At 41.7% G+C, this 21,907-nt stretch overlaps 1 protein-coding gene across 5 annotated transcripts in view; it reads left to right on the top strand.

The window, feature by feature from the left end:
- Positions 1 to 21,510, top strand: part of plagl2 (pleiomorphic adenoma gene-like 2) — a 48,974-nt gene extending 27,464 nt beyond the window's left edge. The window contains exons 2-4 of one of the 5 annotated variants that reach the window (XM_034142888.1): positions 15,511 to 15,669; positions 16,438 to 16,908; positions 18,748 to 21,510. In XM_034142888.1, coding sequence (XP_033998779.1) covers positions 16,592 to 16,908; positions 18,748 to 20,191 — 1,761 coding nt within the window. In that variant the 5' untranslated portion in view covers positions 15,511 to 15,669; positions 16,438 to 16,591 and the 3' untranslated portion in view covers positions 20,192 to 21,510. Of the gene's footprint in view, positions 1 to 15,510; positions 15,670 to 15,814; positions 15,839 to 16,434; positions 16,909 to 18,747 lie in introns of those variants that run through there. The other 4 variants (XM_034142878.1, XM_034142896.1, XM_034142906.1 and 1 more) reach the window with 4 other exon arrangements.
- Positions 21,511 to 21,907: the final 397 nt, after the last annotated feature.

The following is a 21,907-nucleotide window of genomic DNA, read 5'->3' as shown; positions in this document are numbered from 1 at the left end:
GACTTTACCAAGCAAGAAATGGACGAACAAACAATTCGCCGTCCCCACAATGGCGGAAGTAGGAGAAATAAAACATCTGATGCTCGAAATGAAGGAAGCAATAGCGAAAGAGATCAAAGACTTCAGAATGGATTTCAACAAATTTCGAGTTGAGACGGATAAGGACATAAAGAAAAGTATGCACTGACAACAGAACTACGCACCGATCAAACAAAAACAAGCGACAGAGTGGATCAGGTGGAGCGTCGTGTCGGTGAGATGCATGACACAGAAATACTTCACCAACAATCAATTAAATATCTGGTAAATACAATCTCAGAGATGGAAGAACGCAATGACTACACAAAGAATGCGCGTATATTCAACATACCAGAGAAAAGTGAAGGAGAGAATATGTCAACTTTCCTGAAGAAACTATTCAACGAGGTGCTTAAAATACCGGGAGATTTGAACATCACCAGAGCGCACCGGGAGTACAGAGAAGTAAAGGAGCAGGCCAGACTGATTATTGTTGCTTTCCTAAACTTTGAGACCAAGAAGCAAATACTACAGGCTGCATGGGGAAAGAAGAAGTAACTTATAGTGGTATGCAAATCTTCTTTGATCATGACTTTACCTTTAAAGTAAGACAACAAAGAGCCTTGTACAGACCTATCAGAGACCAACTGAAGGCCAAAAATATCAAATCGCACATCTTGGCCCCGGCAAAATTGAAAGTTTTCAGCGAAGATGGGACCACACAGACATATGGAAATCCAAAAGCTGCGGGGAAGGCTCTCGTAGAACGGGGCCTGGTAGTTGGTGTGCCCCCACTGCGTGACCAAGATACTCGGAGCATGGAACGGGACACCGGGCAGCGACAACGATGGGAAGTGGATAATATACAACGGAGCAGTCGGAGCATTATTAAACTGGTACAGGAGGCAGAGAAGAACCTTGGCATATGTGAGTGAAAACAGTATGCAGATCACGGTTGAAACGGGTATTTTGCTTCAGAACTGTGGTTAGTCTTTCTCTCATGTACTTATGTTAATTAAGGATAACCGTATGAGCCTGGTGAGAGGCTTTATTTATGTTCCCCTTATTAGACAAGAAACCTTTGTTTTTGTTTTGTGCGTCATTTTCGGATTATTCTCTTGGTTTAAGCCCATCTTCTTCTTCAATATATATATATATATATATGTAGAAAGTACATTGAAAGGGGTTGTGACCGCATTAATGCCAATTAACTCCATGGCAAATGAAATACAGGCATGTTATATTGTTTTTATGATTTATGTGTACGTCAGTAGGTGTTATATGTTTTGTAGGTTTACAGTTTGGGTCCTTATCAAGTATTTAAAGAAGGTTGACGCAGTTATATCACTCATTTTAGATGATACATGACATGTACTAGTATTACGATTGCAACTTATAACTGTAACGGCTTGGCTAAGTGAGACTGTTAAACAATTGAACTGCTGAAACAACTTCAAAAGATTCATCTGCTACTCAGTAATATGTATCTAATATCTAATATATATCATTCCAATAACTTGTATATAGACTCGTACTGCACTATTCCACATGCTCACTTTATTTTATAACTATTTTTCTTTTTGTATTGCTCTTGCTATCTGTATTGTTATTATGTTGCATTGTTGGAGAAGCCTGTGACATAAGATTTTCAACAACATAATTACTCTGTAACTATGTCAGTTTGACAATAAAGAACATTATATGCAGATGATGCAACTTTCTTTCTACAGCCTGAAAAAACTTCATTAGATGCCCTCATAGTTGATTTCATTCACTTTTCAAAATGAGCTGGGCTAAGGCCTAACTTTGATAAATGCTGTATTATGAGAATAGGAACATGAAGAGGCACAGATTCAGAGCTACAATGCTCAGCTCCAGTCAAATGGTGTAATGGTTCAGTAGATGTTCTGGGAATTCATATTCCAGAAAATCTAAAAGATCTAGTTAAGGTACATTTTGAGCGAAAAATGCAGAAAACTGAGAAAATAATACAACCTAGGAAAGGGAAAACTCTCATTACAGGGAAAGATTACATTAATGAATGCTCTTGTGATTCCACAGTTTGTTTATCTCTTAATTTCACTTCCCTCCCCAGAGGCGTCCTTTTTTAAAAGCTTTGAACAACGAATGTTTAAGTTTATTTGGAATAAGAAGCCTGACGAGATTAAAAGGCAATACATATAAAATACACTTGAAAATGGTGGACTAAAACATTTTCCAGCAATGAATTCATCCTTAAAAGCATCTTGGATTAATAAGATGTATCATAATAGTCTTTGGAGAACAAGTCAGAACTTATTTTCAGGGCATTTATATTTTGACTGTAAACTGTTTCCCTTTTTCCAATTAAAGTCTCACCACTGTGATGGTTATTCAAAGAAAGATTAGTAGAAATCTCACCATTTGTTAAAGATGCATTGAAGGCTTGGTTGAGTTTCCAGTATGACCCCCCCAGATACACCAGAAGAAATCCAAAATCAATTAATATGGTTGAACTCAGAAGTTTTAATAGATGGAAAACCACTATTATGGGAAAGTCTCCTGAGAAAAGGAATTCTTTTCATGAATGATTTACTAGATAGCACAGGTCATTTCATTTCATATCAGTGTTTTCTCTGTATGTATGGTCAGATATGTGATTTCCTTCACTTTAACCAGCTGCTTTCAGCTATTCCAACTAACTAGAAACGTAAATTACAAAAAGATAGAAACCGACAACAGGTCTGTACACCTCATACAAGAAGTCAGAAATATCAAAAATACAAATCATTTATAATCACTGTTTACAGAGCAATGGCCTTACTGCTTTTCCTCATGCGGTCTGTTCCTTCTGGGAAGAGGAATATAATATTCTGATACCCTGGAAACAATTTTTTAGAACCATATACAAAACAACACTTGATTCCTAGGAGGAGGAAGAGGAAGACCAGATGCATTTATTTCTTTATTGTCCATACGTTGCAAGACTGTGGACTGAGATTCAAAACTGGCTTGAGACACTTTATATTGATTTTGCATTTACTCCCTTTGGTGTTTTGTTTGGGCTTTTGGATGAGGACAATACACAGTTGATGAATACAATTATTCTTCTGGCAAAAATACTTATTTTTAAAGCTCAATCAAGGAAAAATCTGAATTTAATTGTGTTTTTAATCTACTTTTCGTAGATTAAAAACACAATTTATTTTGGAAAGGATGATTGCCACAAAGAATCAAAGGGTGAACATACCATGAAATGGGAAACAATCAGCTCTAGCGAAGAGTGGGATAAAAAGGAACAATATATAGAAATATGCTTGTCATGTTATGGTATGTGCTTTTGATGATATTGGACTGTCAACCTATTTTGTTTATGAAATGTTGAAGTGACCTACTGACTGTATTTAATTTGTTCTGACACACACACACACACACACACACACACACACACACACACACACACACACACACACCTTGTGAATGCTGCATCTCTAATGTATATGTAACTCTAGTGGTTTAGTGGTTTTTATTCTGCTGCCATCATGCTGGGCTTTTGTGTTGTGTTCTGTTCATGTTTAATGTCAGTGATGAGGTAGTTTAACCATCAGTGATATCATGTTGTTGGTCCCACCATCACCTCGTCGTCCCTACAGTCTGTGCTGCAGATTGACTCTGATTGGCCGTGGCTGTAACCTTCGTAGATCCTCTGGTTTGTAGAGAAACTGTATGAAGCCTGAGGTCGGCCCTTCATTCAGAAATGTGAATTGGCATAATTATTGTCAACAGATTACACATAACTGTATAAGGTTAGTTCAAAGCAATAATGTTAAGTTTAAATAAAATGTGTAGGTTCAACTTAATGCTTTGAACTAACCTAATACAGTGATATAAAATCTGTTGATGTAATACAATTAAAGTCAACGTTGAAATGTTTTCAGTAACTTTCTATCAAAAGTGCAAGCTCCAAAATGTCCATGTTCATCTCTCTGGGGCCAAAAAAACAAAACGTTAGCCACTTGTATTTTCAAATGGGCAACCATTTTCTAAGATAGCTGTTATTTCCAGCCGATAGCAGTATTTTAACATACAATTCTGGATGAATTTCAGTGATTTTGGTATTGAATTATAGGTTTTTGACTATGAGGAAGTCAAGTTTACAATTTAGAAACTTCTCCAGAGTTTTTTGTGTGATTTTTTAACACCATGATGGCACCAGTATTACCTATACTACACTCCTACAGCCCAAATGACCTCCCCCACCTGAACCACCGTGCGTGTTAGGCGGCCCAGTCTCTAGAGGTGTGGAAACTAATAGTTTCTAAGATGCATCGCGATGCGGACGTGGACGATTCTGCATCGTTGCAGTGACAGAACATAATGGATTATAGCGTAACGTTGATTCTTGAAAAAATGAAGTCTTGGGTGCAGAGTATGAACATATTGCTATATTCAGACGATAAATACTTGTGTAAAGTTTGTGAAGGCAGGAGGAAAACTTCCGCGATCACCGTCTCCTCTCTGGTTTACAATTGAATGTCAGGACATTTATGTTATTGATTTCTGATGCACTTTATAATAATAAAAAAGGGAGTTCATATTTATCTGACTGCTTGTATGCATTGATGAAAAAGTAGCCATGTGCAGTAATATAGAAAATGGAGGGTACAACTCATGGTGATGCATCGTGATATGGAATCGTTGACAGGATAATCGTAATGGAAACGAATGCTGAGACCAGTGAAGATGCACAGCCCTACCAGTCTGCCATTGGCAGATTCATTTGATTGTATGGCTTTGATAGATAGAGTCAGATTCCTGACGTCTGGATTTGGTTTCTGCATGGTCAGAATGAATGATTTGACACCAAGATCATTTAGGGCAAGTTAAAGTGAGTTTATGTCAAACAATGACATTTTCAAGCTGTCATTTTGATTGGCTAACAGGCTTTTTTAAAAGAATAACCTCAACCGAGTTTATTTGCCAATTTGTGTACTTCTATCCTCTTTTGAAACATTCCCTGGTATATTCAGCTATCTGCAGCACCAGGAAACCTGGCTGGCCTGAGCAGTGTTTGCTGTGTACTCACCATAGTGGAATATTAATATATTGAGTGCTTTTTGGTGGATTTGTTTAAATATTGTGGGCAATTTGTTTTTATTACATTTTGGTATGTTCAGCTGCTGTTCCTGCTCATGTCAACTACCCAGTTATTGTTAGCTGGTATGTTATTTATTGTGTCATGCACATACAGGTGACCAGCCCACATGTCAGACACCAAAAATACTTTGCAGGATTTCTAATAGACCCTGAATGTAGCTGTGACTTTCACATTCTACTTCATATAGGTCTCTTTACTGTACGTGTTTATCATGACACAATGTTTGAGATATCGTTCCTCACCAAAGTATTATTATTAGGGTCTGAGACCTAGGTCGGCGAAGACCCTATTGAATTCGGTCGCGCTTTGAAATTGACCCCCGCAACATATGTGAAAACTCACCAAATTTTTCACGCGCGTCAGAAGTGGTGCAACTTGCGATATGTAATTGGTTCCGGAACTTTGCGTAAAAAATTGCGTAGACCACGCCCACTTCCGTTTTTAACGTAAACTCCCCCCACTTTAACTTTCACGTAAACGAACGAAACTCGCTACGCATATCTAGGGTGCGGAGATGAACAAAAAAGCCTCTTGGAGGGGTATAAAATAACGTACAGGAAGTCGGCCATTTTGAATTTGGCGTCATCTTCTCCCAGGGACTTTATCCGTACGACTCGAAATTCGTCGGGTAGCGTCTTGAGACATGGGCAATTCAAAGTTATCACGGAAGTTATTTTCTTTCGCACGGCGTAGCCGTGATTTGGCACCAAAGTTCGCGTTCGCTTGATGCTAGGCGATCCCTCGCCATGGAACACGATGATGTCATAACACCAACTGACATACTCAGAACGCCACCAAACTTCACATGATGGTTAACACTGCGGCCCTGAACAGCTCTACGTCAAATTTGATGTTACTTAATATGGCGTTACCATGGCAACGCATCCCTCGCCATAAAACACGGTGTCGCTGTAACTCCAATGGACACGGTCCCATCGTCCCCAATCTTCACTTTTATATCACCGGTCCATGCCTCAACAGCTCTACGTGAAATCTGAGATCTCACCGTATGCCGTTTCCATGGCAACGCATCCCTCGCCATAAAACACAATGTTGTCTTAAGTCAATGGAAAATGGTCCAAACGGCACCACAGTTCAGATGATGGCTAACGGTCCGGCCCTGAACAGCTCTACGCCAATTATGGGATGTCATCATATGCCATTGCCATTGCGACAGAGCCCTCGCCATGAAACACAGTGTTGTCATAACTCGATGGAAAATGGTCCAAACGGCACCAGACTTCAGATGACAGTTAATGGTCCGGCCCTCAACACCTCAATATGACAATAGTGAGTTTTCCTCAAAAGCTGTTGCCATGGCAACGCATCCCTCGCCGTTAAGCACGATATTGCTATAACTCCTGTGTAAATGGTAAAAAAGTGTTCAAATTTCCCATGTGTGCTAACCGTCAAGCCCTCGACACATATATGTGTCAGTTTTGAGATTTCGTCAAATGTCGTTGCTATGGTAACAAAATGGTCGCCGTGAAACACGGTTTTCTCATAACTCCAGTTAACATGCTCCAAACGGCCCAAAACTTCACAGGTTTGATAACGATGCAGCCCTCAACACATCTAGGCATATTATGGGGTGTCATCAAATTCCGTTGCCATGGCGACAGATCACTCTCCATCAAACACAATGTTTATGATACTGCTGTAACTCCCATGGACGTTGTCCGATCGGCCTGAAATTTCCCACGTTTGCCAATGGCCGAGTCCTCGAGACACCTACGTGACACGTCGAAGACCCGCTCAACGCTGCTTGCAGCTTTAATTATTATTATTATTATGTTATCTGTATTTGACAACCACCATAAATAAAAATACACTTATCCCAAAAACAGAACAGCTGCTATATGCCAGATCACAGCACATTAAAACATTTCCTAGTGCCTATCACAACAATAAATACTATTACATTTGTCAATATAACTATAACTTTACAATTCATTTGAACTAACATATACAATTAAAGTTAAATTAATGTTTGCAAGACTGGTTGCCCAAAACCCTTTTTTTTCATTATTGGAAAAGTATTCTTATTTATGCTTCTAGAAATGTCAAGGGATCGAAGGTTCAATGATGACCATTGGGTTTATGATCAATTCAAATAGGCTTCACCATGTTCAATGATCTCTCCTTTAGAAGAGTGCAGAAACAGTTGGTAAATGTACGACTTGTTTCAGAGTCAGGGTGAAGCCAGGAGAAGCAGGGTGAGGGTGAAGGTGTTCCTCTCTGACAGTTAGACCAGCCCCAGCCAGACCACAGCCTGGGCTATCTTTAGCCGGGACACCAGGGCAGTGTGGGGGGGGGCGGCCACATCCCGGCTCTCTCTAACTGTCGGGATGGGTGAGGGGTTTGGCATGGCAAAGCGGAGCTGGGGGGGGGGGGGGGGGGGCTCTTCCTCTCTATCCCTCCTTCCTCCATGTGTAAAGCTTCACCCTAGGTCACAAGCAGGAGAGGAACTGAAACCTGGGGGGGGGGGGGTGGAGGGAGTAAAAAGAGAGAGGGAACGCTGTTGAAATAGATGAGCTACAGACCTCTCACTCTGCCTTCATTTTTCATCTACAAAGTTCTTTTAAAATCATAAATCCACAGATGCACACTTCTTTTTTGTTCATTATGCAATTCAATCAACTTGGAAACACATTCACATTAAAAGATCATGGCCACATTGCCTTTAGAAATATTAGAGGATTTCACGATTCTGTTTTTCAAAGCAAATATATGATTTTTTCTTTTTTGACTGCAGAACCATAGTTTCAGTGTTTCCCTTATATACAAATAGTGGCGGCGCAGCGCCGCTGCTGAAATATGCGCGCCGCTGCTAGGGGGCGCCAGCCAGGTACCCAAAAAAAAAAAAAAAAAATTTATTTTTTAAATTAAAATAATAATAAGTTGCGACCCTTTTTTATTTTTGATTGTTTGTTATGTGGATTTGTAGTATTTGTGTTACTGTATGTTCAATAAAGGCGTATTTTTGCTAAATCCTGAGACATTGCCACTGTATGTACTAGGCAAGGCCGATTTTTGGCATAGGAGACATAGGCGGTCGCCTAGGGCGCTGGTAGCTCTGGGAGGGGAAAAAACATTTTTGACCGTTGGCGCTCATCCTAATTTTTGGCCTTAATGTAACAACATTCATAATTAAGTAAATGAAACACCCTTTTCACCCCGGTTACACTTTTCATTTGCCCTGTACAATGGGCAATCACGAGTGATGAAAGTGGGGGATGTTGGCTTATCAGGCGCCCACAGCTCATAGCCAAAGTGCGAGCGTGGGAGCGAGAGAGCGAGCGAGGGAGAGAGAGAGAGGGCGCACCGGTACCGGCGCTGTTGTTATTAGAATCTGGTGCTAGCTGCGCTAACGGATATAAGAAGTAGATGTTTCTACAACCAGGGTGGAGGAGAGCTCTCCTGTCAGACTGAGAGGCTCAGTGAGGTAAAGGACTCTCTGAGTGTTTAGATAGTTCACTTTAGTCTAAGTTATCTCAGTGGGTCTCAAACAAATATGTGTTTACAAATTATGTAAACACATATTTCCAAGGCACTCCTTTATAATTATTAGGATCAATAAAAACAGGTTTGAAATCATTCCAATGTATACTATAGGACAGTAAACCAAAAATATTGTTTAAAGTTGGAGAGATACAAAAATATGCATGAATAAATAAATGTTAACTAGGTAAAATAAGATATGAATGAACAACAAAAATAAAATAAGTTACATTTATTTGTTATCGGCTATGGTAGGTTATTGGTTATGTTCACATATTATTTGATTATTAAAATGTAAACCGATCTTTTCCATATGGGTGTTTTAGAGTTGTACCCCCTAGATCAGGTCTCTAGTAATTGTGTGCTCAAAGTGCACCAGATTGAAGCATTTTACTTTAAAATGTTCAACAAAATCTTCCCGGGGGGGGGGGGGCATACCCCCGGACCCCCCTAGAGGATGTGACGTCAACCCCCCAATTCAAACATGTTCATACAATACTGAATACATTTGAAGCCATTTTGACGTATATTACCTATGTCAATACGTTTCTGTTTTTGTAGTGTATTTGTCTTTTGTAGAGATTTTTCATTTATTCTTTATATATAAAATCTCGCCTAGGGCAGCAAATTGGCTAGAACCGGCCCTGGTACTAGGCCTCAAGAGCCTTTCTTGTGCTGGCAGACACATAGAAACAAATTGGCGGGGTGCACTTCGCACATGCACACACAAAAAAATTCCATGCGCTCCGCGCTCACATTATGCTAGGCCCACGTGCCTTAGCATCGCTGCTAGCTATGACTCCATCCTAGGGGAAACACTGAGTTTGTTTTTGAAAAGCTTAACACATGGATTAAATCTGAATAATTGATAAAATAAAAAATGTGTGAATTTGGAATTTATCCCATCTGTCTTTATTCAATAAATGTTTACTTCTGCACTTCACGGCGCTTCTCTATTCAACACAATACTTCTAATACTGATAAACTTAGTGCAGCCTGCTGTGTGTGCACACATTCAGACAGTTTGAACTGGAGCTTCAGCCCTAAACATGTCCTTTGACATCACTGAGGTGCTGCTGGCAGCCATGCTGCCTTCTTCCTCTTTAGCTTCCAGTCCGGGTCAAAGTGTTTAGTAAAGCATGACCTGCCCCCCCCCCCCTCTGGGGTCACTTGACTGCTGCACCCTGACTCCAGCGCTGCAATGAATCCAGTTTTCCCTCCTTTTTTTGTCATCCTTTATCCCTCTCTCACCTCACTTCTTCCCCACAATACACCCCCCCCAACCCCCCACTCTCCATGTCTCTGCTGCTTCTTTATCTCTTGCTTGGTTTTCTGAAGCGTTCTCCCACACTCTCAGTCTTTATCGAGCAGCTTCCTCAATCCTTGTTTCCTCCTCCCTTCCACCTCCGTCTGAATATTGCACATGTTTGTGTTCAATGTGCTTTTAAAGGGGTGGGAATGTTGTCATTTGTATATATTTTTTTTAATCATGGTTTCTTCTGACTCATTGTGTCATATATACTTATTAAAGGTCGAGAAAGTGTGATTTCATCTGAATAATTATAACAAATATTATTCATATTGTATTTAACCTTTATTTAACCCTAATAAAGACAAGAACAACAATGAGTTTCAGCAAAACAACAAAAGAAACACATTCCCATGGAACATTTTTAATACGAAATCATTTCTAATGAAAGATTTCATCCAAAAAGAACATAAATTGCATGTAAAAAAAACTGAGATATATCTGAAACTGCTGTATGAAAAATATAAATACACCCCCTTTGAAAAGAATGATTTAAGAATGCTGCTCAAAAGTTTAAAGCTAAGAAAAAGTGTATAAGAGATGGCAGTGTTTCCTACAGAATTTGATTCTATTTGTGGGGGCACCGCACCGCGATTTCGCAAATCCTGACTTCACTTCCTGCAGACTCGTGGGGACTCAGTCTCAGAGCCGTAACCTTATAGCAGATCCAGAGATCCAGACTCGTCATGTACGAGCATAGCCGCGGGAAGTCATTTTACTTAGGGGGTGCGGACAAAAGTGGGGAGAGATTTCAACAGTAACATTAAGTTTTTCAAATGTACACCATTTGTCAATTTGTTGCAGCCCCTCCAGCACTCTACTTCCCGCGGCTATGTGCACGAGTCAACAGCAGACTCAGATTCGCAAATCCTGACTCACTGTGCAAAACATAGCAGACTCGTGCGGACTCAGAGCCGTAACCGTATAGCAGCAGATCCAGAGATCCAGACTCGTCGTCATGCATGAGTCAACAGCAGACTCAACAGCAGACTCAGATTCGCCAAATAATCATTTTTTTTTGTGATCAACATTTTTTATTAAAGCAAAAGACACTGTGTAGCGGAGGTTAATGTAACGTTGGTTTAATATGCTCGTGAAATGCAACAACTTTTCGGTTTCACCGGTAGGATTTCTACGCTCTTGGTGATGCTGACTCATATGACTCAAATGACTCGTATGATCCGGATCGCTTCAATGACTGACTCAGAAGACCCTGAGTCCGTAAAAGGATCCGGATTTGCCATCTCTTGATGTATAACGTGTGTACATGTGTACACGAGCACTGTTTAATTCAGGAAACAAATGAATGTTACAACTTTCAACACGGTCAATGAGTCCACTTCTTAAGAAAGACGATTGGGGCCACATGAGATTTTTTAGGGTTTAAAATAAAATGGATTTCTGGGATTAAAGTCAGATTTCTGAGATTAAATTCAGAACTGACATTTATTTTAAACTTTTGTTTTGTTCTAATCCTCTGTATGCGCTAAAGAAACACCTTTGCCTATGTTCCATGAAGTATACTACATTTCTTGTGAAATCATTTAAACCATTAATAATGGAATAATGTTCTATAGAAAATGTTTTAGAGAAAATGTTTTTGCAACACACACGCACGCACACACACGCACACACTTCACCACCCCCCTCCCCCTCTATGCGGCTGTTGTCACCTAAGCTCCGGACGGTGAACTCAGCCTCTATATTTAGTTTGTTGTACTGTATAGTTTAGTCCTGTTTGTGGGTCAGGGTTCTGCACAGCCGCTCTGGCCTGGTTCGGTTCAGCACGGCCCGCACTGTGCCCTAACCACCACAAAGAAACAAACCCTGAAACCCCTTCCTCACATGTTATTGAGCATGGTTTGGCAGGCAGTGAAGGGGTTAACAGCAGTCACTCAGCATGCGGGCAGGCAGTGCAGAGGCTGACCTCTGACCTCTCAGGAAAGGAATGTGGAAGCTCTTTCATCCAGGACAGAAACTAAAGACACCCGGGCGGTTGGAAAGTGGTGGTTCAAATCTGCCTTCAACGTTTCTGATTAGGAGAAGAGGTTCCACGTGTGTTTGTCGTACAGCATCTGCCATTTTGAAATAAAGCTCCATCCTGCAGCGAGTTCTTACTCTGATGACTGCAGGAAGGCTGCACTGTGATCAGTGGATGGAAATGGCTGCAGTGTGCTGTTTGTGCTGGCATAAAAAGCAAATGAGCTAAAGGTCTCAACTACATTTCCCAGTCTTCTTTAAAAGATCATGATGTAAGTTTAGTATTTTTGCTAAGCTTGAGTAAAAGGACGAAAATTCAAGGTGTGCTTTAGGGCGGGACTAACTTGAGATTGACAGGTCGCTTTTATCCTTGAGTTCGTCTTGGAACTTTAACGCTTTACGGTGTGATTTAATTGCTAAGTTTTGGTCGCCAAGAACATATTTTTGTTTTGGGTCATTTCAATAAAGCAGGAACCCTGTATTTAATAAAATAGGCCCAGAATCCTTAAATCAGAATGCAAGAAAATCCCTCTTTTATCTGCGTTAAGGAAAATACAAAGAAAAGTAAATACATGTTGAATTGTATGTACATTTGTTTGTATTACCACTTCAATGCCCAGTGTTTGTTGGGTATAGGTGTTGTGTGTCTGAGCAGTGTATCTGCGGCTGGTACTGTATCTCAGCTGATTGTAGCTGCATGGTGATGGATTTACTGTACAAACAGAACAGTGGGGGGGGGGGGGGGGGGACATTGTGAACTGAACGGAAGTGTTCTATATATGCTAAGTGCGACCACATGAGAGAAACTTGGCCGGATTTTCATTAGTTGATAGATTGATAATGAGGAACATGCATCAGTGTGGGTCATGCAGAGAGACATGCCAACAGCTCCTAAAGATGGTGGATGCTCCTTTGTCATTGAGTCTGTGTTGAGTTGTAGAAAGAAAAGAAAGGTTGTTGATGAATCAGCTGATAGAAAAGCACACTGGTTGACTGAGAACAAAAACAAAATGTACTTCCACATGTATCCATTCATTGTAACTGAGTGCTTGCCTACTGATTATCAAATCAAAGTTTATTTATATAGCCACATATCACAAAACACATTTGTTTCAGTGGGCTTTACAAATAACAAACATAGATGACAGTGAAAATCATTAAAATTACAACAAAATTATAAAAAACATGATAGAACGTGAAATATAAATGAAATAGATACAAATAAAACGAGATAAAATACAACAAATGGACAGTAGAAATACTATAAAAACAATAAAATACCATAAAATGTACAGGGTTTGGATCCAGAACTTTTAATGTTTTTTTCCTTGGCAAATGCTCCATCCTTCTACCAAGTTAAAAATCAGGCCCTACTGACAAACAAAAAAATCAAACTGAAAGCAGTCCATACGGAGGTTGTTAATGTACACTTTAATACAGTAAGTAACTTAGCCATACCAGATAGTGAGTTCCAGTGGAGTCAGAGCTGAGAGCTACTACTCTGCAGAGCTAGGCTAACGTTACGTTTACCAGCATTACTTTAGCTGTATTCTTCTACATCATGATTGGAATTAGCCACTGCTAATTCATTACCAAGATGCTACAAATGTATATATTTTTCATTACAGTAAGAGCAAGGGAGAAGAAGAAGCTAACTAGCTATTTTCAGCTTACTAGAGTTCTAGTCTAATAGCTGTCAGTTTGGTATTTAATGCTTTTTTGTTATTGCAGTAATATATTTACTTGCATGGAGCAATTCTGAAATCCACATTACTCTCAAACATACAACATTACACATAAAATGACATTTATTTCACTTCCTCAATACCACCTCCAGCAGAGTTACCTTTCTTTGGGGAGGTATTAGCATTGTGGTAACAAACAGTGAGATATAAACACAAATATTTTTGTTTTAATATCACATAATGCAAGTACATACTAAGTCAGTCATTTGGGCTTGTTCAGGCCTGATGTGTGAAGTTAGCACATATTCTGTCATGGGGTGTCTTTTGTGTTCAGGCTCTATTTGTTTTATTTCTATCACTTGATGGTGTGGATTCTCTTCATTGTATCTGCCTGTCTGTGTGTGCGCCTTTGTGAATGCGTTTGAGCGTGCCGGCTTTTGGTTTGGGGGGGGATGTGTACATGATTTTGCATTCGGCGTGACCAGAACTCTGTGTTGTATGTGCTGTTGTGTGCGGAGGAGAGAGGCAGGGAGACACGGCATGGTTCAGGGCAGGAATGTGCGATGTGGGTAGGCTGTACAATAGAGCCGGGCTCCCTGAGGGTGGTCAATGGGGCGGGTGTCACCCCCCTGCACCCTCCCCGCTGGGTGATGACCACCACACAACGCTACAGCTGTCAGGTCCTCTTAACCACCGCTGTAAACACACATACATTATGAGAACAAACACACATGTGTGCACACTTGGACATGCGTGAGCATACAGGCACGCATGTGTGTATCTTGTGTAGAAGGAATTACATGAACACACACACACCTCTCACATGTTGTAGCCACAACCTGTGGATAAATGTTTGCGCATTTCTATGTAAACATGTACATTTTAGCATCTGCAAAAGCACTCAGAGCAGATTCCAACATATTTGCTTAACTCAGTGACCTCTCACACAGAGAGGATCCGTTACATTGGGAGCTGTGCATGTATGTGCATTCTGTCACATATGCCCACATGTGTTTACGGTACTTTGTGCACGTGTCTGGCGCTCGGAGCCAGCGAACATTGTGATCAGCGTTGTGTCCGCTCAACCTTGGACTGAGCTGTGTGTTAGCAGCGGGGTCACAGAGGTCACTGAGGGTAAATAAGGGGATGTGGAGATGAGAGGAAGAGAGGGTTCAGCGGGAACACCAGTTAATATAGTTTGTGGTTGATTTTAATAAAAAACTGCAGGTCGGGGGGGGGGGGGGGGGGGGGGGGGGGGGGACAGTTCTGCTGTCAAATTTTTCACCTCAAAGTTTGAAACAGGTACTGCTGGTTTAGTGGGTCTAGGAAGTTTTGTGGCATAAACACCGCCCCCCCCCCCCCCCCCCCCCCCCCCGCCACTTAACCTTTCTAGCCTGGCCAAGTTTTTGCGTGTTTCTCTGGAGATTCCAAGAGTCTTATCAAGTTTCATATAAGTACATACATGTACACACATAAACACACACAAGCTGACTGTGCAGTATTATTGGTCTTAAGACATGATGAGGGATGAGGCTGGTCCTTTTCATTCAGTTTTTTTTTACAAATAAATTATTATGCTTCGACTGCGACTGAGAATGTAATCATTCACAAAACTTTTTTACTTTGCAGTTAATATCAGTCAGACTTGTAATTCAGCGCCCCCTAGTGAGCTCAGAGCAAACTGACTTTTCAGATGAAATTTGAAGCGACATATTTAAGTTGGAGAGGATTCATTTTTTTTATGATATTCTGACATTTTGAGTTGTTGTTTACATCAACAGATTTACCCAAAAATCGGCCAATGCTTTAAAATAAAATAACTTCTGAGCCACTTTTTGTGGACTGACCTTTGTTTTTGTCATGCTTACTCTCTCCTGCAGGACAGTAAAAATGCAGAACAGTGTTTCCCACTCACCGCCAACCATAGCTGTTGGGACTGGGTGAGGAGAAGAGAGAAGAGAGAGTGAAGAAGAGGAGCGAGTGAAGCAGAGAGAGGAGGAAAGTGCGGAGAGAAAGAAGGACAATAAGTATTTCAACAGGTAAAAAGTTTGCCTTAGCAGCAGAATATGTTTCATTCTCACCAAGGGTCTTCATTACTCACTGCCCTCTGAGGAAGACCTATTCAGTCACTCTGCCTCAGCACAGCAGGAAAAATAATAAAAGAGTCCTCGCACCCTGGACACCATCTGATCGCTCTCCTGCCCTCTGGTAAACGTTATAAGTCAGAAGTCGAACAAAAAGACTCAAAAACTGTTTTTTTACCGCATTTGGTTACAAAATAATGGCAAATGCCCTACAAATAGTCATCAAAACACAATTATTCCTGAATTTATTTATCTATTTATTTATTAAGTGATCAACTCAGACATGCAAATGTCACTACCTGTCTGGTTTAAACTTACGCTGAAACTGAAACGTTGACTTTGTTGACATAACACATTTAACTAGATTCCATATAACTGTATTAGGTTAGTTGAAAGCAATAATATTAAGTTTGAAATAAAAAATATTGTGTTCAACTTAATATAGTTGCTTTCTACTAACCTGATAAAGTTATGTGAAATTGGTATACACTTAATTCAATTCAACGTTTCAGTTTTTCAGTGCAGTTATTTGAACTGCATTTATACATTTCTTTGAGTGTATAGATACATATATATATTTATGTTATTGCTTGTTGATATGTAGATGTGCACTGACAGGATTGCTTTGTACCTGTACAATGACAATAAAGGAATTAACTTTAGATACATTTTGCCACAAGCTTGGAAACGGCTTTAAAGCATGTTCTTTCTATCACACAGCAGATTTTGGCTTACCTCGATGTCCCCGCTGGATTATTGGCTCTTCCTGTGAGCTGTTGAGCATCTTCTTTTTTTTTCTGACAAACCCCCCCACTCCTACGTTGAGCCTGGGGGAGCCACCAGTGGGTTTTCATGGCTGCGGCACTCTAGGGCTGCCATGGCAGCTGCTGCCGCCGATGCCTCACACCGTTTTACCGCACTGACGCCGGAGGAAGAGGGACGACGGACCGCCAAGCTGTTTGGGAGCGCCCCGCTGCCACGGATAGAGAGAGAGAGAGAGAGAGAGAGGGGGAGAGAGAGAGAGAGGGAAGGAGGAGAGGGAGGGAGAGCGAGCGAGTGTCTGGTGTGCGGGGCCCTGTTGGCCTCACAGGAGAAGCTCCGGCTCCACGCCCTGAGTCACACGGGAGAGAAACCCTTCCACTGCTCACAGCCACACTGCCCCAAGGCCTTCAGCTCCAAATACAAACTCTTCAGGTACTGACCGCCCCCCCATACCGCTCAGTACCACTCACATCCTTTAAATGCAGAATTAAATGGCTTATATAACTTTCTCAGAATCCCCAATGAGCAGCTTAAAAAGGCTATCATCTTTTACTTATAAGTACTCATATCTTGTACTTTTAGTAAAAGTAATCAGATCTTGTACTTGAGTCAAAGTAGAAGTACCAGAGTGTAGGAATACTCTGTTACAGTAAAAGTCCTGCATTCAAAATGTTCCTCAAGTAAAAGTAGAAAAGTATTATCATCAAAATATAGTTAAAGTACCAAAAGTAAAAGCAGTCATTGTGCAGATTGGTCCATTTCAGAATAATATATATGATATGTTTTATAATGATTGATCATGAAAGTGTTCTCAAAGCTGGTAAAGGTGCAGCTAGTTTGAATGACTTTGTATACTGCAGGGTAGCTTGTGAATTTACTCCAGGTGGAACTAAAGTCTGATTTAACACTTGATTATATTTCACATCATTCATCCACATCTGTGAAGTAACTAAAGGTATTAAATACATGTAGTGGAGGAAAAGTACACCATTTACCTCTGAACTGTAGTGGAGTAGAAGTACAAAGTAGCATAACATGGAAATACTCAAGTAAAGTACAAGTATCTCAAAATTGTACTTAAAGGTGGGGTATGTAATTCACTTCAGAGACACTTTTTGTTATATTCCATGGAATGCTCTTAACATCCCGATAGCAATGAATACATTAAATGCTTTGACAATAAATACATAAAAAAATGTCATCTGTGGAAGCCGTAGTACTGTAAAAAGCACGACCAATCATCTGAGCCGGCCCGGCTAAAATAACTGGATGGCCTACCTGCCTGTCAGCCTTCCATCTGTGCACAAACTTATCTCATGCCCTCATTGGTCATGTGTGCGTTCGTGTGTGTTGGAGGAGGGGCTCTGTAAGGAAGTCTGAAGGAAGGGGCAGATTTTTTTCGGCTGTGTATTTTCAAATTCTAGCGCACTCGAGCTGGTTTCTCCATTCTTACCTACCCTACCTTTAAGTACAGTACTTGAGTAAATGTACTTAGTTACTTACAACACTGCTCATATTTAATCCGTATGAACCTGGAAAAAGAGTGACTTGTCAGGAAACATTAACTGAATCTGAGGTTTATCTTATCCACCATTGCCTTTAGATTAATATAGATACAATTACTGATTGTCTGTAAAAGCGTAGCTTACAGAAACAATCCCACTGATTTCTGGGTTTTGGTGTCTTTCAGCTTGTTGTTTCGGTTTCGCAGGCCACAACTTTACTGTTTCAGTACACTACTTACCCTGCTCCAAACACACAGACATGATCAGTGAGTGGAGTGTGAGGCTGCTGAACACAGATACTGCCTCCCGTAGACTGAGACCAAAGTCAGAGATAAAAGGACGGTAAATAACGACACACTTTTTTGGTAAAGTTTTTTTAAACCTGATATTAACCATACCCGAGTACACATGAATTGTACTCAAGAGCACAGCCAAATCAACCCCAGGGGGGAACACAGTGTTCACACTAATAAAGCAAACTGGACTTTGGGGTGGAGTGTTCTCAGACCTGGGACAGGATTCCAAACGTGAAAGTCTCAAACTCATTAACATATAGGATGTTTGGAGTCCTGTGAATCACAGGAAGTGGTTTTTAAAACCCACTTTGGGTCCTGGATGCAAACCACTATGACTCATGTATGTATAAATGGACCCGAGGCTAACAGACTGCCCAACTAATGTGACAAAAGGACAAGGAATGTGAAACTTCTCCTAAAACACCCCAACCATTTACTATGTCTTTCTTTCTTCTTGTGTTCCTTCGCAGGCATATGGCCACACACTCTCCACAGAAGACCCATCAGTGTTCGTTCTGTGAGAAAATGTTCCACCGCAAAGACCACCTGAAGAACCACCTGCAGACCCATGACCCCAACAAGGAGGCCTTCAAGTGTGAGGAGTGTGGGAAGCACTACAACACCAAGCTGGGGTACAAGCGCCATGTGGCCATGCACTCTGCCACGGCGGGGGATCTCACCTGTAAAGTGTGCATGCAGAGCTACGAGAGCACCCCCATTCTGTTGGAGCACCTCAAAAGCCACTCCGGGAAGTCTTCAGGCGGCACCAAGGAGAAGAAGCACCCGTGTGATCACTGTGACCGTCGCTTCTACACCCGGAAGGACGTGAGACGGCACATGGTGGTGCACACGGGCCGAAAGGACTTCCTGTGCCAGTACTGTGCCCAGCGCTTCGGCAGGAAGGACCACCTGACCCGACACGTGAAGAAGAGCCACTCTCAGGAGCTGCTGAGGATCAAGACGGAGCCCCCTGACATGTTGGGTCTTTTAGCCTCTGGGTCTCCACCCTGCTCTGTGAAGGAGGAGCTCAGCCCCATGATGTGCGGCATGGGGCCCAACAAAGACCCCATGATGGGCAAACCGTTCTCCGGTGGGGCCCCTTTTTCAATGGGCATGTACAACCCCCACCATCTCCAGACCATGTCTAATACTGGGGGGGGTCACCCTCACCCGTCCCTGATGCCCAGTCCGTTGTCTGCAGCTATGGGCATGGGGTGTCACATGGAAACCCCTGGACCACTTCACCCACACTCCCACCACCACCACCATCACCACCACCACCACCACCACCACCATTCCCCCCCGCTGCCCACACACCACCAGTCTCCGGGTCCCCAGCAAGCCCACAAATACCAGCTGGGATCTACCTCATACCTGCTGGACAAGCCCTTGAAAGTGGAGATGGAGAGCTTCCTCATGGATCTGCAGAGCGGCTCTCCGGGCCCGCTCCACTCTGCAGACCCTCACTCTGCTGCCTCACCCCCCAAGGATGGCCTGGAGCCCACCTCGGGCCTGGTGGACGAGCTCTGCGGGGACCACCTCCTGTCCAAGAGCCCTGCGGTGCTCGCTGAGTCTCTGTGTGCTGCTAACATGGACTTCTCCCACCTGCTGGGGTTCCTGCCCCTCAACCTGCCTCCCTACAACGCCCCCATGAGCACGGGAGGGCTGGTGATGGGCTACACCTCATCCGCGACCCCCTCGTCTTCCTCCTCCTCTTCCTCATCTCTGCACGCTGCCGAGCCCCACGGTGCAGCTGTCGCCACGGCACCTTTTACCTCTTTGCAACCGCAACCTCAGGAGCACCAGAGCTCCGGTGGGGTTCTGGGCCTCGGACCCCTGCACCACCTCCCACCAGTGTTCAGCTCCAGCTTTAGCAACACCACACTGCCTCGCTTCCACCAGGCCTTCCAGTGAGAGGCGGTGGATATATCTGGGGCTGTGGTTTGTTTTAAAGAAGTTGGAGAATCATAATAAATGAAACACGGATGAACACTTAGAAGCCTTAAATGAAAGTGCACAAAAGCTTTTGATTGAGCCTTAAAAGGAAGTTAAACCTCAAAGGAGAAGGTGAGAAAAGAAGTTGAAGCAGCTTTTATTTGGGCTCCCCCCCCCACCCTATCCTATAGTTATAACCATGTATTAAACCATCCTTTTTATTTCCATTTACTTCCCTTTGTATCCCCCTCCCATCCCCTATTTAGTAGTATAGAGGGCAGGATCATCAGTAGGCCAAAAGGCGTGGTACTGCATACTTTAAGTAATAATATAAAAAAAAAAATGTAAGATAATTTTTTAGTGAAGATTATCTGTCTTGTTGTGACCCAGAAAAAAATATAGTTTGAAGTGGATATTTTGTTTTATTTTCTTTTTCCAAATGTAAGAAAATGGTAGAATGTGTCTCATCTTGAGTTTTGAACCTCCCGCTCTAATAACCTAAACGTCAGGAACAGTGCAGAGAGCCCCCCCTCTCTCCCAGTGAAGGAATGGAGAGATTTAGACATTTAAACAATGATTGAACTTAAACTTTAAAATCCTCCTCCAGACAGCCTGAGTAGAGCCACAAACCCTTCTGCCTCTAAGAAAGTGCTCTTTAAACCATGAGATGATCCCCTATGATTTACTTTTACCTGTCACTGATGCACTCCTAGAGTCCAGTCAGTTTAAATGAAAATAGGTCACTAAAATGAACTCCTATTAACTCGGTCACACACATTTTTAAGAAAAAACAAAGAAAGAATCGTGAGTACAAGTGTGTGTTGAAAATGATGTAATATCATGCTGGCTTTTTTACTGTTCCTCAAGAGAAGCACTTTTTTTTTAAAGCAGAAGGCACTTGACCATTAGGAATCTCCTTCCTCGTGACTTCCGGAGGTTTCCACAGACGTTCTCCTCACTCTCCTTCCTTCACCTGTCTCCATCTAACAGTTATCTATCAAAGCTCCAATGAGAATAATGCATATCGATAACTTGGCTGCCCAACATACCTAAAAATATATTTTTGGAACAAACACATCTTTAGGCAGTCTTTCAAAAAGCTGCTTCATCATGGTAATGATGAACCCTGACATATGTGAATGGCAAAAACAACAAGAGAACTTCAGTGACAGATGAGTCAAAATGTGTTAAAGAATGTTATTGCAGTGTACGAAATATCTCAAAAATGAATATTATTATTGCTTTTATCTCAGTAAGGTGTATTTTAGGTAGACATATTAAAACTAAGTGATGATGTTTTTGATGTCTGGCAGGTTTACATTTGTGTGTATCTTGCGTTTGTTTTTATCAAATGGATGAAGTATTAGCTTTTTCCCTTAAGCTTTCTCTGTCATATCCAATCTTTACCTTTAAATGTACTTGAGTTAGTGTAGTGGAATCAGAACTAGTCTTCTATAGAAGGCTGTTAGTGGCTGAATAATCAACTAGGATTTGAGTTAGATAGATTGTTGGGATGCTCACGTGGTCGGCCTGTGGAGGTCTCATCCAGTGGAATATGTAACTGTGCTGTGGTGAGTCCCACTGCGATCCCAGTGGACTGGGAGTTTAAATCCTCATCAACCATCATCTTCAGCCTATAAAAACCTGAGCCCAAAGTTAACCTAAGCTTAAAGTGAATAGATGCTAACGTTCTGT

Source organism: Trematomus bernacchii, unplaced genomic scaffold, assembly GCF_902827165.1.
Source record: "Trematomus bernacchii unplaced genomic scaffold, fTreBer1.1, whole genome shotgun sequence".
NCBI lineage: Eukaryota > Metazoa > Chordata > Actinopteri > Perciformes > Nototheniidae > Trematomus > Trematomus bernacchii.
This window is presented reverse-complemented; position numbering and strand designations above follow the sequence as displayed.